Source organism: Aspergillus foveolatus (assembly GCF_047715535.1).
Source record: "Aspergillus foveolatus strain CBS 279.81 unplaced genomic scaffold BDW70scaffold_76, whole genome shotgun sequence".
In the NCBI taxonomy this organism is placed as follows: Eukaryota; Fungi; Ascomycota; class Eurotiomycetes; order Eurotiales; family Aspergillaceae; genus Aspergillus; species Aspergillus foveolatus.
In genome coordinates, this window is record NW_027396140.1 from 39,029 (window position 1) to 56,860 (window position 17,832).

Sequence of the window (17,832 nt, forward strand, 5' to 3'; positions counted from 1 at the left end):
CACCACTGCCACCACGGCGCCATCGGCCAAGCCTGTCCCTCATGTCCAGAACACGCCAGGCATGGGAGTCAATGCGCCTGTGGGCTTCAGGAGGTTTTGGATCCACTTTCTCACCAACGCGGGCCAGCCGTGTAAGGAAGAGTTCAGCTTGTGGATTTTCGCGGATATTGGACACTCGGTGACCGTTAGGTGGACGGCAATTGAGATAACGGGAGGCGAAACGCAGTAGTGCTTTAGGAGGGTCCAGCTAGTCTCAGGCATGGACGCGGACGCGCAGGCTAATGTTGCTTCCCATGATATTTACGCAGTCAATTCAAGCTGCCTTCTTGTTCTTTTTTGTCCTTTCTGTCTTTTTTTGGTTGTTTTGGTCTTTTTGGCCGTTCATTTTGTCCTTTTTTTCCTTTTTCCTTTTTTTACCCTCTCTTGATCTCATATGATACGAATGGCGCTTCAGCGAGAGAGCAGAACCCTTTCGACATACCTGCCATTTATCCATCAATGAGTGAATATCGTCAGTGCTGCTCTCGGTATGCCAATGCGGGACAACCAGGGTTGTCCAGGGTGTGCAGCGAATCAGGTAGACATTGCGCTCCAAGCTCAAACGGCTAATTGGTAACGACTCAGAATTAGTGCAGAGGAAGTAATAAGGAGGATATATAGATTCGCCTGTACTCGCGGCCTATCACACAACAATCCAGTCCATGACACCCGGTGACACCCGGGGAGGCACTTCCTCTTTCGCTGGAACGAGCAAGTCGGCACCTGCACCGTTGCCATATCTGGCTGCCTGAAAATGACGTCGAGCGACGGTACAGAGTCCCTGAGAACATCGGAAACCAGAATCCGTAGAAACGGCCTGTTTGGGCGCGATCTGCCCGATCCTACCCCATGGGGTCTCCTGCTCCACTCAACTCCATCCGGCGGAGTCCGTCCGCTGGATCGCGGGGGTTGGTCTGGAGCAGTTCAAAGGCATTGTTATTAGCATGTTGATGAGATGCTTGAGATTGGATTTCATCGGACAGCAAGAGCAGCTCCTGTGCATCGGAAGCGCAGACTGCATGGCAGCCGGTCGCGCCCACCGCAGTCGAAAGGACTCGAAACAGGGCAGACTGTACTATTCCATATCCGGTTAGTGTAACTGAAGCACGCAGCCATGGACCAATCAATATATTCGCATGATTGGAGACGCGCAAGATCCGCTCCCATTGGACTGCCCCAGAGTCTTCTGCCAGCTTCTATGCGACGGTCCCATCCCCTGGCCAGCATTCAGGCTGTCGTCGACGGGCTTTGACCGGCACGGCCGGTCTGCCTGAGAGGCAGCCCTTGCCGTGGAACCCTCGGCCTTGGCCCGGCCATAAATTCGGGCTCGCGTCCCTTCCTCCTCTGGTATCTGGCTCTAGAGACCAGTCCAATAGATCTGTACTGCTCCTCTATTCTCTATTTCTCCCATCATCATGGCGGACAAGGCCCAAGCCGACGAGCCTCAAATACAGCCCAAGCCCTCGATCCCAGATAGCCAGTCCTCTCTCAAGGGAGACGCCCACCATGCCGAAGTATCCCGGCAACCATACGGCCCCCCGGGTCTTCGGGGTGTAGTCGCCAATCCTTTTGTACTGCTCTGCGCGGCATGCTCAACCCGTGGGTGACCTTCTTCCTTCTTCCTACTTGCAATTCCAAGCGGCTAACAGCAAGGTTGGGGGGAAAGTCGGAGGGTTGTCGTTCGGGTACGATCAGGGTGTGATCTCAGTCACCCTGGTCATGGAACAGTTTCTAGGCCGGTTCGTGGAGGTTGCCGAGGGCCATCCGGGATCAGGGTTCTGGAAGGGCTTGATGACGGCCATGTTGGAATTGGGTGCTTTTGTTGGTGCGCTCAACCAGGGCTGGCTTGCTGATAAGATCTCTCGACGGTACTCGATCGTTGTGGCCGTGGCCATCTTTATTGTCGGCTCCGTGCTGCAGACTGCCGCCGTAGACTATGCGATGCTTACCGTCGGACGCACGATTGGCGGTATTGGCATCGGTATGCTGTCCATGGTTGCGCCGCTCTATATCTCAGAGGTCTCGCCGCCCGAGTGTCGAGGCGCGCTGCTCGTCTTGGAGGAGTTCTGTATCGTGCTCGGGATCGTCATTGCGTACTGGATCACGTACGGGACACGGTTTATGGCCGGCGAGTGGGCGTGGAGGCTTCCTTTCCTGCTGCAGATCGTGCCGAGTTTCGTCTTGCTGGGAGGTGTCATTGTCCTCCCGTTCTCGCCTCGTTGGCTCGCGTCCAAGGGCCGGAACGACGAGGCGCTTCAGAGCCTGAGCAAGCTGCGCCGGCTGCCGACCACCGACCACCGTATCCAACAAGAGCTGCTGGACATCAAGATCGATGTCCGCTTCCATCAGGAGCTGAATGCTGAGAAGCACCCGACTCTCCAGGGCTCGGGGACGACAAAGAGCCTGCTACGCGAGCTGGCCGGCTGGGCCGACTGCTTCAAGAGCGGTTGCTGGCGACGCACCCAAGTGGCGGTCCTTGTGATGTTTTTCCAGCAGTTTGTTGGCATCAACGCCCTCATCTACTACTCGCCCACGCTCTTTGAGACTATGGGTCTCGATTACGATATGCAATTGCTCATGTCGGGTATCATCAACGTCACGCAGCTGGTTGGCGTCTGCACCAGTCTCTGGACCATGGACGCCCTCGGCCGTCGGCCGCTCCTGCTCTGGGGTGCTGCCATCATGGGAATTTCGCACGTCATTATTGCAGCCCTCGTCGGTATCTACTCAGACAACTGGCCCGCGCACCGAACCCAGGGCTGGACCAGTGTCGCTTTTCTGTTTGTGTATATGCTCGCCTTTGGCGCCACCTGGGGATCAGTAGGCTGGGCGCTGCCAGCTGGTAAGGACCCTTTCTCTGATGTTTTCAATAGATAGTCCTAACATGTCACAGAGGTCTTCTCTTCGTTTCTCCGTGCCAAGGGTGTCGCTCTTGCAACATGCGGCACCTGGCTGTTCAACTTTATCATCGTGAGTCCTTTACCACTTTTTTTGTAATCGGGACGATGGACTAATGGAAATAGGGCCTTATCACACCTCCCTTGATTCAAGATACAGGGTATGGTGCATACGTCTTCTTCGCAGTGTTCTGTATCCTCGCCTTCATCTGGACCTTCTTCTGCGTCCCTGAGACAAGCGGCCGCACCCTGGAGCAGATGGACGCCGTGTTCAAGGACAACTCGATCAGCGCGGAGCGGGTACGGAGGCAGGCGATTGAGAATGAGCTGATGGGAGAGCATCATGGCGTTACAGCATAGACAGTAGTCGCCTAACCATTTTATGTATAGCGAAACCTATGATATCTAGCATTTCCCCTGTGCGGCTCTAGTCTAAACAAAATGCCGAGATGTTTTTCGGAAAGCCCCAAGAACTGACGCTTGGCACTCGGGTCAGTTGCGTGTCCTGCTTTCTTTGGGCAATGCTGATCATTACCGCGGTACGAATCCACCTCGATGGTGTCAAGGTTGATAGCCGGAGGCGGCACAGAAAACTAATCATACATGGCGGTCCTGGGGGATAATTCGAGTCTACACCATTCAATGGTGTCAAGGTCTATGAAATGAAAAATAGAGAAAAAATAAAGAAAAAACGATGCCACTGCGATAAGGCCCCTTGACCAGGCGTTTGTTGTCTTGTACTTGGCAGACTCTAGCAGCCTTAACGTTAGCGTTGCTGGTGCTCAGGCTTCAAGGCTCCCAGACAATGTGTCATGTGACTTCTTTACCGATGCTAATCCGATGTCAAATTATTATCGTCCCTCATTTTGAGATCCTGTCTCAATCGTGTTGCTTGGGGATCACGACTATATTGAATTTGGTGATGTTAAGTTCGAATCGCTCCCAATGTTTTGGAAATGTGATAAGCGTCATCCATGTCCATAAGTGGAAGACTGCTGTAGCTGGACCAGACATATACTAGCAAAGGAACAAAATATATATCTGGTAGCCGATAGCTGTAGCAGTTTTCAAGGACGGTGTTCCCATAGACCGCTGCAAAAAAACAGAGAGCCTATACTGGGACAATGAAATAGCTCCAGTTTGAGTATCACGATGATTATTGCACATTAGATGTGGTCTCTACCGATGCGAGCCCCAGGATGACCATAGAGGCGCAATAGAAATGGTCCATTCGCGGGGGCAGTTGGCCTACTTCCCTACAGACGTGCTAAATTTAATACTGCCCTCCTGTACAGTCCGTCAGTGGGAAGTGCATAATGTCGGTAAGTCAGACCGCTTTGTATCGAAAAGTAGAACGTAGAAATAAAACTGGTGGTAGAGTACGACTGGAGCAGTCGAGAGCGATGAAGGCGAGTATACCGTGACGAACTAGGGAGGTGCGACAGAGATGGAATCAGGATCACTACGTGGAATTGGTAGCTGACGGCGTTAGTAAAGTCGAGTGTTCGTTGTGAAAGCAGCCCCTTGGCAGCTCTTGGTGACGGGGATTGTCCTGACAGCACACCAATAGCCTGCCCATGGGCTGGAACTTTGATCAATATGGCTAGCCCTCAGGAGTATCAGCAGTCCTTGTTCATGTCAGTCAGTAGGGAGAATTTTCATATTGCACGGCCACATATTGCTCTTTTGGAGCCGACAATCTTGGTGCGACTATCAACCCAGCGCTTCGTAATCGATTTCTAAAGACCATTCCAGATCTTCAGAACCAGCCAGACCAAATCTGGAGCACTACTCAGCAATCTCGAATCGGAGACAAGCAGTCTCGGGATGGCAAACTGTCCAGTACAATTGAATTCAGCCGCCACCAACCGAGACGAGTCAGCTCGGCAAGATGTTATAACAACAAATGATGGCACTCGTGAGACGACGGCCAATGTCCGAACGCACAGACCTGAGGATTCGAGCTAGAAAACGAAACCGGGCCATTCATCCACTCTGTCTCAGAGTTGAGGTACACTCCGGTTGACGCCGATGGCCCTTGCCGGGTTCGGTAATTTCCATGGGGTAGTTGCAGAGCGTGTGAGACTCGAGTAGGAGACCAGGGTAAGGTCGATTGGCCCTTGCCAAAGTACTGCGAGGTTTGTGTTTGGACAAGCCGATGCATTCGAGGGCGCCCGCAGAAACATATCTACTATAACTACCGAGTCGGCAAGCCGTGCGAAGTACGAATATGGCATGACCCCAGGAGCCGTCGTATCCGGCCGGCTTAGCTCAGCAGCTGAGGCACGCCGTAAGGGCTAAATGCAGGGAAAGGTTGAGATTAGTGCCTGCGCGTAGTCATATTTCGGTCGAGAGCCGCCGCTCGACGCCTGCCGAGAGTGTTTGACTCAACTAAGCTGTATGTATTCCATACTGTACACACCATCCCGGAACTTGCCACTTACGACATCATCCGGGGGAACCAGGGATAATCTATGGGGAGCCGATCTGATCTCCAGCCTCTCCAGAGTCCAACTTTGTCTCCGCACGATTGATATTTGACGAGAAAAACCCGGGATGAACATGCCCGGATCATGTATGAGATATGAAATAGAGTTGCGCCGGGTCTGAAGATGCATAGGTTGGCGCTAGATTCGAGAGCTGCGCTGGCAGCGTTGCAATGACCGGGCCACACGGTTCAATGTGGTTAGCTCGATGGAGAGCTGGGCCGCTGCTCGTGCAATCAGGTACACTACAATGTTACCGAGGATTCCACATGAAAAAGGAAACTCGGGCGAGAGCCAATCAGTGAGGGGAATTGGTAATGGCATCCGGAGTCTCATTGCCACAAGGAATCCTCTGACGCTTAACTCGGCCTGCTGCTGGCCGCCGGCCGACAGGACTCGGGATCCCACAGTTTATGCTTAAATGCTTCCATACTCCGGCGCAGATGGAATGGTATTGGGGGTCGGTATCCGTGTATTCGAGTTTTGCTCAAAGTCCTCACTCAGCCCTGTGCCGGGGTGTCCTGCTGATCGTGTTGGCAGACAGCTGCCAAGGCTTCCAAGCTTTAAGCGTTTAGCCAGCAGAGGGTGCCAGAGGGCAGTCAAGCCTTGACTCGGGATCTGGGCACGCGGTGCAGGTGCCGATCCGAGGGCTCGTACCTCGGATTCTGGCCGAACGCAAGCCACGGGACCCACATGGCGCACATAAGATTTCACATCCACGCGGTTGAGTGTTGGCATTTGTTGAGGGCTGCCAGTCGGAGATTTCTCAATCGCCCGAAGATCGGCCGCTCGTGGAATATTCATCTTTCGAGTTCCTGTGCACGGCCTTGGTTCGCTGCATCTATAGCGCACAGCGTATGATGTAGACATTACGGTGTGTTGCGCGTGGAAATGTGTAGAACGTAACGACGTGTCCAGCCGGACTACGACTCCGGCCCTACGTCCTCCCAATCAAATTGGAGGCATGATCCAGGCTTCAGCTCAGGGTTACGGTTGTCGACCGGACATATAATGTGCGGTGGATCTACGTTGCGACGGTACCAGCTGGCGTGGTGCCCCGGCTCCATTCCGTCACCCGTCCGCTGTTTCTCACATAGTGCCTGAGACTCAGGATCCAGAAAAAACTGTTCGCGTGATGAGAAATTCATTCTCGACGACCCTCCCCATCATTCCCCTCACTCTCACCGGCTGCGTGGGGACGCAGAGATGGGGTGAGGGGATGCCTTTTAGCCCTTCTCCACGGGGTCGCGTATAAGATGCCACAGTCCTTCCCGTCCGATGTTGTGCCGTTCAGAATTTTCTCCAGCTCCCTCTCCCTCTTCCTTGCCCGCCTCAGTTACAGTCACCATGTCTGACCGGGTTACTACCATCTTCGGCGCCAGGGGGAAGCTGCTGCATTCCCTCCAGGTCTTGCTTATTGGAGCGCCGGCCTTCGTCATCTTCGGTTACAACCAAGCCGGCTTGGGCCCTCTCGCGACTCTCAACAGCTGGGTGGCAACGTTCCCTGACATCGATACCGTCCACACCACGGGCGTGGAGAAGAGCGAAAACTCGACCAAGAAGGGTGCTGTCATTGCCGCCTTCCAGCTCGGAGCCCTTATCGGAGCCCTTTCCACCACATTCTTCTCCGACCGGTTTGGTCGCCGAATGTCTATATTCATTGGTTCCATTCTCACTATCATCGGACAGGTCCTGCAGGTGGCATCATACAGTCTTCCTCAGTTTGTTGTCGGCCGTATTATCCTTGGTGTTGGTACTGGTCAATTCAACGTTGCTGTTCCAGTCTGGCAGAGTGAATCGTCCGCGGCCAAGAACCGCGGCCAGCATGTTATCATTGATGGAATGTTCATGTGTCTCGGTTATGCCCTTTGCAACTGGATTGACTTTGGTCTGAGCCGGATCGACGAGAGCACGACGCAGTGGCGCGTGCCTTTGGCCATCGCGCTCCTCCCCTCGCTCATGATACTGTGTTCCGTCTTCTTGTTCCCCGAGTCTCCGAGATGGCTTGTCCAAGCCAACCGCATTGAGTTGGCTGAGCGGAGTCTCTCGGCCCTCAAGGGTGACGAGGCCTCGCCGGAAGAGATCCGTGCGGAAATTGCCGGCATTCAAACCAGTCTTGAATTGACCTCGCACGCCAAGGCCTCCCTTATGGAGATCTTCAGCAAGGACGACCAGGATAAGCTGTTGTACCGCTTTGTCCTCTGCATGATGCTCCAATTCTTCCAGCAAATGTGTGGAGGCAACCTGATTTCTGTATACGCTTCCACCATCTTCGAAGAGAACCTCGGCATGAGCGAGAGCCTGTCCAAGATCCTGGCCTCTTGCGCCTTGACCTGGAAGTTCCTTTGCTGCTTCATCTCTTTCTGGGCGATCGATCGTCTCGGCCGTCGTATTTGCTTCATCGTCAGTGGTTCAGGAATGGCCTGCTGCATGATGGCCATGGCCATCACCAATAGTATGGGCGAAGACAACAAGGGAGCCTCCATCGCCTCTGCCGTCTTCATCTTCCTCTTCAACTGCTTCTATCCCATCGGTTTCCTCGGAGGCAACTTCTTGTACGCTTCGGAGGTGGCTCCAGCCCGTCTCCGTGTCGCCATGTCTGCCTTCTCAGCGGCCAACCATTGGCTGTGGAATTTTGTTGTCGTGATGGTGACCCCGGTCGCTCTCGACACGATCGGGTATAAGTACTATGTCATGTACACCGTCTTATCGGCCTGCATTCCGATCTCCGTGTACTTCTTCTACCCTGAGACGATGAACCGCAACCTGGAGCTGATCAACCAGGTCTTCCGTGACGCGTCGTCGCCGTGGGAGATCGTCTCGATGGCGCGCAAGCTGCCGCAGGGAGAAGTTGCTGACGAGCAGCTCGCGGCCATCCATAAGAAGGACGGCACCGAGCTGGAAATGAAGGAAGAGGCATAAATTTAGAATTGGATTCTGTATATATCGCGATGAGCCATGATAGAGCATGAATGAATGCAATAACCTTGCAGAAATTTCTTACCTCGTACTTTAAGTCTTTATCCGAATGGAGTCCCCACGGTCTTGTTCTTTTCCGTAGGCCCGATTTTGACGTCAAAAGCGCCGTCGATGGATGGAGATCGAACCGCCGGTTGTCGGTACATGGACTGTCCGGACAAGACAAGTCCGGGCCTGATTTGCTGCCAAAGGTCTCATTCTCTGGCAGTCGATGTCACCCGAGCACTCCAAGCGCCCAAATCAAACATTGGGAATTAGACTCGACTGTAAAGCCACGACCCACGTCGACTCCTCGAGCACACAAGTCGGCGATCACATCTCTGCGGTCGGGATTCTGCCGCATAAGGGGAATTAGCGAGTCCCAGCAACTGCCTACCGCCTCCCGGTTTTGCTTTAGCGCCCACACGTGGCATCACGAGCTGCCAGGATTCATCGCCTATAGTGTAGCTACGCGCTTAACGAGTTCTTACCGAGTTCATATCTACAAGTCCCACTAACCAGTCTCCTGACTCTTGCTATGCCTAAGAGTGGTAGACTGAACCAATTGGAGTAGAGCTCTTGTACAGTGGATCGAGGTTCGTCTCGCTCCCTGATTTTGGGCAGGGGAACGTAATTCTGGATATTGGATGTTGGCAGAACGTCGAAGAAACAAGCTGAATGCTAAGCAGACGCCCAATAAGACCGTCGGCATTGCATCGTGCCTACATCGTCATTCTGGGGTTTGTCCAGACTCCAAATCAGACAGGCAACTGCCGATAATCGGCAGATTCGAAAGCTGGGGGATCGCTCCGATGATGTATTGACGGCGGAAAACCTCGGGCCAATGGGGCTGGCTCTATATGGCTCCTGTTTCCGCTCAAAGATATGGCTCAGTATATATAGAGGGCCGGGCGGCGTTAGAAGCAGTAAAGATTGCAGGTCAATCAAACGGTATACTACAAATCGTACATCCTACGCTCTTCATACAGTCTCCGTATCTATATTTATACCCTTTATCTCTATACCCATATCAATAGCCTTACCTATCTTCTACCTATCCCTACCTATCGCCTTACCTAGATCAAACCAGAATGGCTCCTTCCATCAACGAGCTCCCCATCAGTGACTCTCCCTCCGCCTGCCGAGTAGGCATCAACGGGTTTGGACGCATCGGTAGGCCCATTCCCATCCCGGAGCCGGACGAGATACTGACCAGCAGGCCGCAATGTCCTCCGCGTCGCACTCGCCCGAAACGACATTCAGATCGTGGCCATCAACCACACCTGCACGTCCGTCCAAGACCTCATCTACCTGATCCGCTACGACTCGTCCATGGGCAAGCTCTCGCCGGACATCCCCATCCACGCGATCTCCGACACGCAGATCTCCGTCAACGGCCGGCCAATCGCGCTCACGTCAGAACGTGACCTGAAGAAGCTCAACTGGGCGGCCCTGGGCGCAGAGTACGTGGTCGAATGCACCGGCAAGTTCACCAAGCGAGAGCTCGCCCAGGACCACATCACATACGGGGGCGCCAAGCGAGTGGTCATCTCGGCCCCGAGCTCAGATTCGCCAACATATGTGTACGGAGTCAACGCGGACGAGTACCGGGCAAGCGAGGAAACACGCGTGATCTCGTGTGCCAGCTGTACAACCAACTGCGTGACACCGGTGCTCAAAGTGCTCCAGCGGGAGTTTGGCATCGCGCAGGGGTTCTTGACCACGGTCCATGCCGCCACGAAATCGCAGACGGTCCTGGACGGATACAGCAAGAAGAACCGACGGCTAGGTATGCCTTTTCGACCTGACCCCAAAATAAGAAGAAAAATCTGCTAAGAAGGACAGGCCGCAGCGTTTTCGACAACATCATCCCGACGACGACAGGTGCCGCCAAAGCGATCGCATCAGTGTTGCCTGAACTAACAGGCAAGGTGACGGGAGCCTCGATCCGCGTGCCAACGTAAGTCATCCAATTTGATTCGAATCAGATCTGGTCTGGTGTGAGGGGCCGAATCGCCGCTGACTTTGAATTTTCAGCCCCAATGTCTCGCTGATTGATTTGACCGTCAGCACCGAGACGCCCACCTCGCTAGCCGAGATACTAGCGGCGTTTCGGCGCGCGGCCAAGAACGAGCTGGCTGGGGTGCTGAGCGTGAGCGACGAGGTGCTGGTGAGCAGCGACTACCTGGGCGACTCGCATAGTGCGATCGTAGACGCGGCTGCGTGTAGCGAGCTGAATCCGACCTTTTTCAAGATCATGGCCTGGTATGATAACGAATGGGGGTATTCCAGCCGACTCCTGGATCTGACGAGGCATATCGCGCACAATGAGTAAAATGAATCGATAGAATCGATAGAATCGATAGAATACGATAGAATAATGGTAATAGAGTAGACTAATAGACCCGTTTTGATGAACCAGATGCTGCAGTAGTGTCTCTCTGGCCAGATTCGGCATTGGGCGCGTTACACCCGAGTCCCTGCGTCGCTGTCGTCCATCCTCTGTGCGCGCCCGCTGCTCTGCCGTCTTGTCGTCTTGCCGTCCGTTTGATGAGGCGGGTGTGCCTGTTTGACATGTAACGTGGCTCTGGGTTGTGCCTGGTGCCTGAATCCCGGCAGTGAGCTGTCTCCTGTTGATCGTTTCTGACTCAGGGCTCAAGTGAAAGAACACCTCAACACGCATCCGCTCATCAGCCAAATGAACAGCCAACTGAACAGCCAACGCCGCTCGGCCTCCACCTTCACAGGTAGATCTGGGTGTCCACTGCGAAATTTCTCCAATGAGGCGATCCTCCAAGACTCGTGTTCGGCCCCTGTTTGTTTCAGAATGAGGCCAAATGAGCCCAAATGTGGCCAAATGTGCGCATGCGGGCCGCTGATTGGCCCGCGTTCTGTGAGCTTAGCGAGGTGCAAGGAACTTTACGCTTTAGTCTCAGTGATGGTGAATTAGGTGGTGATGGATCGTCCAACGCTCTTTATAACACTGCAGCCGCTCGTCTCTTCGTTCTTTTCTCTCTTTTCTCTCTTTTCTTCTGCAAGCAAGTCTTCTGTCCCTCCTTTGTCCGTCTGTGTCGGCGCTCTTGTTCTCCTCCAAGCATCATGCTGTCCCTTCCTTTGATCCTGGCTGCTGGCAGCCTTTCCACCCTCATTGCTGGGGCCCCCGTCCCGTCCAATCCCTTGAGCGGCCACAGACACGCAGAACGACACTCGCACGCTCTCTCGCACGCGCGTTCCCTTGACAAACGTACCTACAACGTCCTTGGAGGAAATGGCAAGGTCGCCGCCGGTTGGCCTGATCACGATAACTGGTGGCCTGACTTTGATGAGATGTACTTCCCCTCTTAGGGCGGCGTCCCACTGCCAAGGGTGCTGTGTTACTGACCGACCGTATAGGTTCGAAGCCAACCGCGATACGATGCGTCAGTCCTGCACCCAATGGAACGTCCCTAACAACTCGGACGACGAAATCGATAACATCTCGTCTGCCATCAAGGAGGTCTCTGAGTCCTCCGGCGTCGATCCCCGCTTCATCCTGGCCATCGTCATCCAGGAAAGCAACGGCTGTGTGCGCGCCCCGACCACCAACTACGGCGTCACCAACCCGGGCCTAATGCAGTCGCACAACGGCCAGGGCTCCTGCAACAACGGCGAGGTCTTGACCCCGTGCCCGGCCGAGCAGATCAAGCAAATGATCAAGGACGGCACCGAGGGTACCAGCGACGGTGACGGGCTCAAGCAGTGCCTCGAGCAGGCGGGCGGTGCTGGCGACGCCGCCAACTTCTACGCCGCCGCTCGTATCTACAACTCCGGCTCGATCGCTGCCTCGGGAAACCTCGGTCAGGGCATCGCGACTCACTGCTACTCGTCTGATGTTGCCAACCGTCTGACCGGCTGGTCTACTGGTCCCAGCACCTGCGAGGACAATGTGATCGGGTCTCTCGACAAGGCCGTCTCCAGCATTTTCCGGTTCACCTCAAGCTTGATTGGCGGTTCGGACTCTGACTCGAGCGATTCGGACGATTCGGATTCCAGCTCGACCGAGTCTTCTACATCTACCACCACCGCTGCGCCAACCGCTACCGAGGCTCCAACATCTACCACCGAAGCCCCGGCGACAACAGAGGCTCCCGCTACGACCGAAGCCCCCAGCACCGTCACCAGCACAAGCACCACCACCTCGACCAGCACGAGCACTAACACCGTGACTTATACCCTCAATGGCAGCCCCACTGACACTCCGGCGGCAACGAGCAGTGCCAGCACTGCTCCTGCCGCCCCCACCGCTTCGTCCGGTTCATCCTCTGCGCCAATCTACCCCTACGCCAGCTCCTCCTGCACGCAGTACTACACCGTCACGGACGGCGACTACTGCCTGAAGGTCGAGGAGGCTATCGGCGTTTCCCTCAGCCAGCTCCGCGAGTTGAACTCCGGACTGAAGGAGGACTGCACGAATCTCTGGCTGGGCTACCAGTACTGCATCAAGGCTTAGACAGTCTTGCACTTGTTTGCTTTCCATATTCAAAACTTCTCTTCTTGGCTCCAGCTTGCTTGGAATGCCATCGCTTCTTTTGACAGGCTGTGCCATTTCAATTGATGATTGTACATATCAAAAGAGCGATTTTTTCTCTTCTTTTTCACTCTCGCTTAACGATTTTCACCCATCTGACAGTGTAGCTAGTCTGCTGTCTATGACGAATTGATGCCAGAATAAGCAATGCCATCTTCCATTCAGTCCAAGTAATGAGTTACTCTAGATCTGGCCGGTGACACGAGCGCGTGGGAAATGACGTGCAGATTCGTGTTTCAGCCACAGCCAGTCGCACCATAGAATGTGATTGCAGGGTCCGATCGCCAAGAAGATACGAGGCGGACGAAATTACTATACGAGATCGGAAATTGAGCCAGTAGCAGGTTTGATTAGATGTGGAGTATATTTTTTCCTTCCAGAATCATGCAGAGTTCATTTACAGCATGCCCATGATCTCCCTCGGTATCGCTATGCAAACAGGACCAACCAAAGCTACCTTACGCTGAACGCCAGCGTACCTAATCCAATATATCAATAAGGTATAAAGAATATATGCCCTAGAAAGCCAAATTTTAAAGCCCACAGCATCACCTCACTCCAACCAACCATCAGATTTTGGTCATCGCATCAGCTCCCTCAGCTGCGTGGTAAGCTCCTGAAACCGCACCGGTTTCGAGAGAAACAGGTCAAGCCCTGAATTGAACGCCTCCTGGCGCACAGAAGCGCTGCCCAGTCCTGAGAGTGCGATAATCGTCGCCGGCTTGAACGCTGGACTCTCGCGCCGCGTTTTCTCAAAGAGCCGGATCTCGCGCGTAGATTCGAGGCCGTCCATGACCGGCATGGAGATATCTGTTACCAGGGACCTGTTAGTTGGTATACGTAAGAGCCTAAAGAAAATTGGGGACGTACCCATCAGAATCACGCGAATTTTCTTTGCATGCGCCTTGTACACTTCCAGCGCTTCGAGGCCATTGCACGCAGTAAAGTAGGGAAACTTGGCCTTTTTCATGACCGCAACGAGGAGTTGCAGGTTGACCGAATTGTCATCGACGAGTAGAACCGAGGGAACGATGTGAGACGCTCCACAGGTCGCTGAGATTTCGGTCACGGCGCCATCGCCCTCCTCGACGGCGGAGGTGGTGATAGTCGTTACCGCCGAGGTCGGGCTGAGCTGGACCTCAACGTCTGCGGAAACCGTCTTGCCGTTCTGCAGCGCTAGTGTTTTGGGAGAGAGAGCGATCGGGGAGGCGGGGGATTTTAGAGTCTCGATTTTGAGTCCTGTCAGGCCGTTCGCATATTGCTTTGCGTGAACCTGGGGAGTGTCCTGTGGGATGCCATTGGCATCGCGATCGCCATTCGTAGTGCATTCTGTAAGTGTCATGCCACTTGCGCCGCCGTTTGTAGTCTCAAAGACAGTGACATGGCCATAGCCATCTATAGTCTCATTAGTTAATGGCGGACTCGGGCGCGGACTCTCAGTCTCCCGACGATTGACACACGCCCTGAGCGCATCAGCCGTTCTACATGGCCCGCAGGGCTGGCTGATGAATTCGTATACAGCAGGAGAAGGTCGCTGACTCGCAGTGCTGGACAACTTTTGCGCAATCTGCGGCGTCGAGCAGATGACCAGCACAGCCGGCCGTTTGCCATGCACTGCACCGACCTTGCGAGAGATTTCATCAGCCGCATCAAGGTATGTCTGTCGAACGACGTAAATGTCAAATGAGCCCGGCTTTTCGGGCGACGCAAAGCCGACCTCCATACCGAAGTAATCCTGGTACATGCGCTGGAGCGAGGAGCGGAGCAGAGTGAGGGCTTCCTCGTCGCGCTCAGCCGGTGTACCGAATCCCACGAGGCCGATGGATTTACCCCGAACAAGCTCCTTGGTCTCTGTCACTGCTTTGTGGTGTTGGTTCTGGTCGCCGTTTGTGGCCTCGGATTTTGGCGTGCGTGGCAGGTCAACGCGGACCTTGACTTCTGTGCCGGTGCCTTTGGTGGAGACGATATCAATAGTGCCGCCGAGCGAGACAACAGTTTGATGGACGATGCTGAGACCCAGGCCGCTGCCGGGTGAGAGAGGGTTCTCCTGCGAGAAGGGCTTGAAGACGTTGCTCTGCAGGTACTCCTTGTCGATACCTTGACCAGTGTCCTTGACTGTAAGTGTTACGGTGGCGGTGTCGACACTCTCACCGCGTGAGAGTCTTCGTCCCTTGGCCGTTGCTGGGGTAGATAATTTGAGCGAGACTAGAATATAGCCGGACTGGGTGTACTTGAGGGCATTCCCAAACAAGTTCATCAGCACGCGGCGCCACGCTCCAGCTTGCGTCTCAAACAGCCACTGGAAATCCGGCGCGACATCATAAATCACCGTGAGGGATTCGTTAAAGGCCGAAAGCGGCCGCTCCGTCGGGCTGGTCATGACTAGCTCTCCCTCCTTATCTAGGGTCGGGACAGAGGCTAGCGCCAGGGTGCGGTTCTTGGAGCTGAAGCAGTGCCCAGCGAACACGCTGCCGGCAACTTCTTCCAGCACCGCGTCCAGCTGCACGTCCGAGATGAGATTCACCACTCCGTTCCCCTTAGCAGGCATGAGGAACCGGTGCTGACGCCGTCGGGGCGACGACGGCTTGAACCGTGACGACCGCGACTTGCGCGCGAACTGGTTGATCTTTGCAAAATCCAGCATGTTGTTGATGATATCCAGCAGCGAGCGACCGCAGTGCTCGACCGTGTTGACGAGCGCCGTCTGCGCAGGAGTCAGGTCCGAGTCGCCCAGCAGCTCGGTGCTACCCAGGATCCCATGCAGAGGGCTGCGCAGTTCGTGCGAGATACTGCCAACAAGTGTCGCATGCGCCCGATTGGCCAGCTCGATATCCAACCGATGGATCTCAGCCATGATGCTGTTCGAAAAGGCATAGAGGTACGCTAGCTCGCCTCCAAGACTGAAGCTGCGCGGCGACTTGGTCCAGAGGAACAGGCCCGAGAACCAGCGGTTGCGGCGGGAATCCCAGAGTGGGAACAGTGTGATGCAGCGCGCAGACGGGAAAATCTTGAGCAGCCATTTGTTCTCTTCCTTGAGGCTGAGCCGGTGGCGTTTCTGCTGCTTCCACCGCCGCTGGACTTTGGGCGCTTCGTGGCGGCGGTAGACGATCTCCCGTGAGACGCTGGTTCCTGAAGAGCTATCGCTGCCTTCACTGGAGGAGATACTGCCATTCTCGTCGACGTTGAAGATGGCACCCTGCGGATAGTTCCGTAGAAGCGATCGCAGGAAGGTTTCGCGCATAGCGCCCATGGGCTGTTCTGGATCCTCAAGCGAGTATCCCAGCACATCGGACGTGGAGAAGTCGTCCGTATCGGTGGTCGAGTGGCCCGTGGCCTGATTGTCGCTGTCGCTGGAGCTTGCCTCATGGGCCTCGCTGGAACCGCTGCTGCTCTCAGCATCAGAAGGTCGGTCGTCAGAATTGCGGACCAGGCCGGCGTACGACTTGACGCTGGCGTCGAAGAAGGCCACCCCCTGAACGTCCAGCGACTCCTGCAGGATACGGGCGGCGCGGCCGAAGATCTCGCGGGTGCCTGAGGTCAGGGTGACTTCGTTCTCGCGCTTTCGTTTCGGCGCCGACGGTTCGCAGAGCGGCTGCAGTTCGTTGGACTCCTTGGATTCGGGCACAGACGGGATCGGCGACTTTTCGCGCTGCGCGCGATCGTTGGCCGTCGACTGTTCAGACCGGGCGTGATTTCGACGAGAGACCAGGACGCTGTTCCGTGGAGAATCGTCCTTGCCAGACGCCTCATTGTCGACATTGAGCCGGCTACGCCGGCGAAGACTACTAGAGGGGAAGATGCCCCCTTCGACAAAGTTGCCCAGCCCGGCGATCATGTTCGCTCCACGGCGGTTCTGCTCGTGCGATCGCACCATCTCCAGATGGTTCATGATCGCGGCCGCAGTATCGGTCATGAACCGGAGTTCCAGCGACGTGAGACCGCTCGGCCGCGTATTGCCGTCGCTGACGCTTAACGCACCGATAGCGATCCCGCGTCGGCTGCGGATCGGTACGCCAGCGAAGAAGCGCAGATGCGGCGCTTTGACGACGTATTGCCGTTTGTTGAACCGGTCATCTTTCGTCAGGTCGGGGACAACCAAGGCGCAAGCAGGGTCGGACTCGCACTGGCTGGCATTGAGATTGGATTCCTGGCAGACGAGGTGGCAGATCCCGTCCTCCTTAGGGATCACACTGCTCCCCAGCCAGAGCGCATCGCCGTCCAGATGGACGCGATCATCTTGCAGGCTGAGAGTGCGCGTCGCCTCCGTCAGGATATACTGCGTGCGGCGGTCAAAGAGAGAGATCATGCATCGCTGGCAGTTCAGCCGCAGGGCACCCAGCTGCGCCAGCGCCGTGAGCGTCGTGTCCTGAGAGGACTGAGGGAGCAGCTCGACGTTCTGCTCGGTGCGAGGGGAGACCGGCGGTCGATCGAGAAGGCCAGGGCGCTGGGGAAGCTGGCAGTATCTGATTCATCAGCATAGCATTAGCATCAACATCGGCATTAACATCTGCATGGAATCTAAGGATCCATAGTAAACGATGTAAGAACGGTGTAAGAACGGTGTAAGAACGGTGTAGAGGGCCGTACTTGTAGAACTCGCGCTCCTGGGCCATCTCGTCAACAGCTGCTCATGCTGCAGATCAGATCAGCCTCGGATCTCCAGCAGGTAGGCAAATGGGCAAATACTCCGTAGACAGATGGACAGACTGGATGGTTTACAGAGTAGGGAAAGGGAGACGAATCCAGGACGGTGGCCGTAACAGAGGACAACCAGACAACAGGGACCCCACCCGTATCAGGGTGCGGAACCTAGTGGAGCCACTGCGTCATTGTGCATGGCAAGCCCTGCGCATTATTGGCGGGAATTTTGTCCATGAACCAACTT

The 17,832-nt window shown here is 55.2% G+C and overlaps 6 protein-coding genes across 6 annotated transcripts; 4 read left to right on the plus strand and 2 right to left on the minus strand.

The window, feature by feature from the left end:
* The first annotated feature begins 1,512 nt into the window (after nucleotides 1-1,512).
* Nucleotides 1,513-3,519, plus strand: BDW70DRAFT_113682 (sugar porter family MFS transporter). Its single transcript, XM_073734602.1, has 3 exons — nucleotides 1,513-2,881; nucleotides 2,933-3,009; nucleotides 3,063-3,519. The coding sequence occupies exons 1-3, from the start codon at nucleotides 1,759-1,761 to the stop codon at nucleotides 3,294-3,296; spliced, it is 1,434 nt and encodes a 477-aa protein (XP_073592082.1). The 5' UTR covers nucleotides 1,513-1,758; the 3' UTR covers nucleotides 3,297-3,519.
* A 2,320-nt stretch (nucleotides 3,520-5,839) lies between these two features.
* Nucleotides 5,840-6,226, minus strand: BDW70DRAFT_163690 (uncharacterized protein; the record flags this gene model as incomplete). Its single annotated transcript, XM_073741343.1, has 1 exon — nucleotides 5,840-6,226. One exon carries the CDS (start codon nucleotides 6,224-6,226, stop codon nucleotides 5,840-5,842), a length of 387 nt encoding a protein of 128 aa, XP_073592083.1.
* A 543-nt stretch (nucleotides 6,227-6,769) lies between these two features.
* BDW70DRAFT_153483 (sugar porter family MFS transporter) lies at nucleotides 6,770-8,344 on the plus strand (the record flags this gene model as incomplete). The annotated part of the gene is made up of 1 exon (XM_073739648.1): nucleotides 6,770-8,344. The coding sequence occupies one exon, from the start codon at nucleotides 6,770-6,772 to the stop codon at nucleotides 8,342-8,344; it is 1,575 nt and encodes a 524-aa protein (XP_073592084.1).
* Nucleotides 8,345-9,471: 1,127 nt separating this feature from the next.
* Nucleotides 9,472-10,715, plus strand: BDW70DRAFT_153484 (type I glyceraldehyde-3-phosphate dehydrogenase; the record flags this gene model as incomplete). The annotated part of the gene is made up of 4 exons (XM_073739649.1): nucleotides 9,472-9,553; nucleotides 9,600-10,169; nucleotides 10,226-10,340; nucleotides 10,418-10,715. 4 exons carry the CDS (start codon nucleotides 9,472-9,474, stop codon nucleotides 10,713-10,715), a joined length of 1,065 nt encoding a protein of 354 aa, XP_073592085.1.
* Nucleotides 10,716-11,479: 764 nt separating this feature from the next.
* Nucleotides 11,480-12,869, plus strand: BDW70DRAFT_153485 (uncharacterized protein; the record flags this gene model as incomplete). Its single annotated transcript, XM_073739650.1, has 2 exons — nucleotides 11,480-11,709; nucleotides 11,774-12,869. 2 exons carry the CDS (start codon nucleotides 11,480-11,482, stop codon nucleotides 12,867-12,869), a joined length of 1,326 nt encoding a protein of 441 aa, XP_073592086.1.
* A 427-nt stretch (nucleotides 12,870-13,296) lies between these two features.
* Nucleotides 13,297-17,618, minus strand: BDW70DRAFT_143638 (putative sensor histidine kinase/response regulator). Its single transcript, XM_073738127.1, has 3 exons — nucleotides 17,535-17,618; nucleotides 13,818-17,410; nucleotides 13,297-13,757 (listed from the first exon to the last, which is right to left on the minus strand). Exons 1-3 carry the CDS (start codon nucleotides 17,558-17,560, stop codon nucleotides 13,528-13,530), a joined length of 3,849 nt encoding a protein of 1,282 aa, XP_073592087.1. The 5' UTR covers nucleotides 17,561-17,618; the 3' UTR covers nucleotides 13,297-13,527.
* Nucleotides 17,619-17,832: the final 214 nt, after the last annotated feature.

What these genes read in the sequence shown, in the direction of transcription:
- BDW70DRAFT_113682 (XM_073734602.1), top strand. Translation starts at nt 1,759, where the DNA reads ATGGAACAGTTTCTAGGCCGGTTCGTGGAGGTTGCCGAGGGCCATCCG. An exon ending in AGGCTGGGCGCTGCCAGCTG is followed by an intron (nt 2,882 to 2,932) that starts GTAAGGACCCTT and finishes AACATGTCACAG; the next exon opens with AGGTCTTCTCTTCGTTTCTC. An exon ending in GGCTGTTCAACTTTATCATC is followed by an intron (nt 3,010 to 3,062) that starts GTGAGTCCTTTA and finishes TAATGGAAATAG; the next exon opens with GGCCTTATCACACCTCCCTT.
- BDW70DRAFT_143638 (XM_073738127.1), bottom strand. Translation starts at nt 17,560, where the DNA reads ATGGCCCAGGAGCGCGAGTTCTACAA. An exon ending in CAGGAGCGCGAGTTCTACAA is followed by an intron (nt 17,411 to 17,534) that starts GTACGGCCCTCT and finishes CTGATGAATCAG; the next exon opens with ATACTGCCAGCTTCCCCAGC. An exon ending in AATTCGCGTGATTCTGATGG is followed by an intron (nt 13,758 to 13,817) that starts GTACGTCCCCAA and finishes CCCTGGTAACAG; the next exon opens with ATATCTCCATGCCGGTCATG.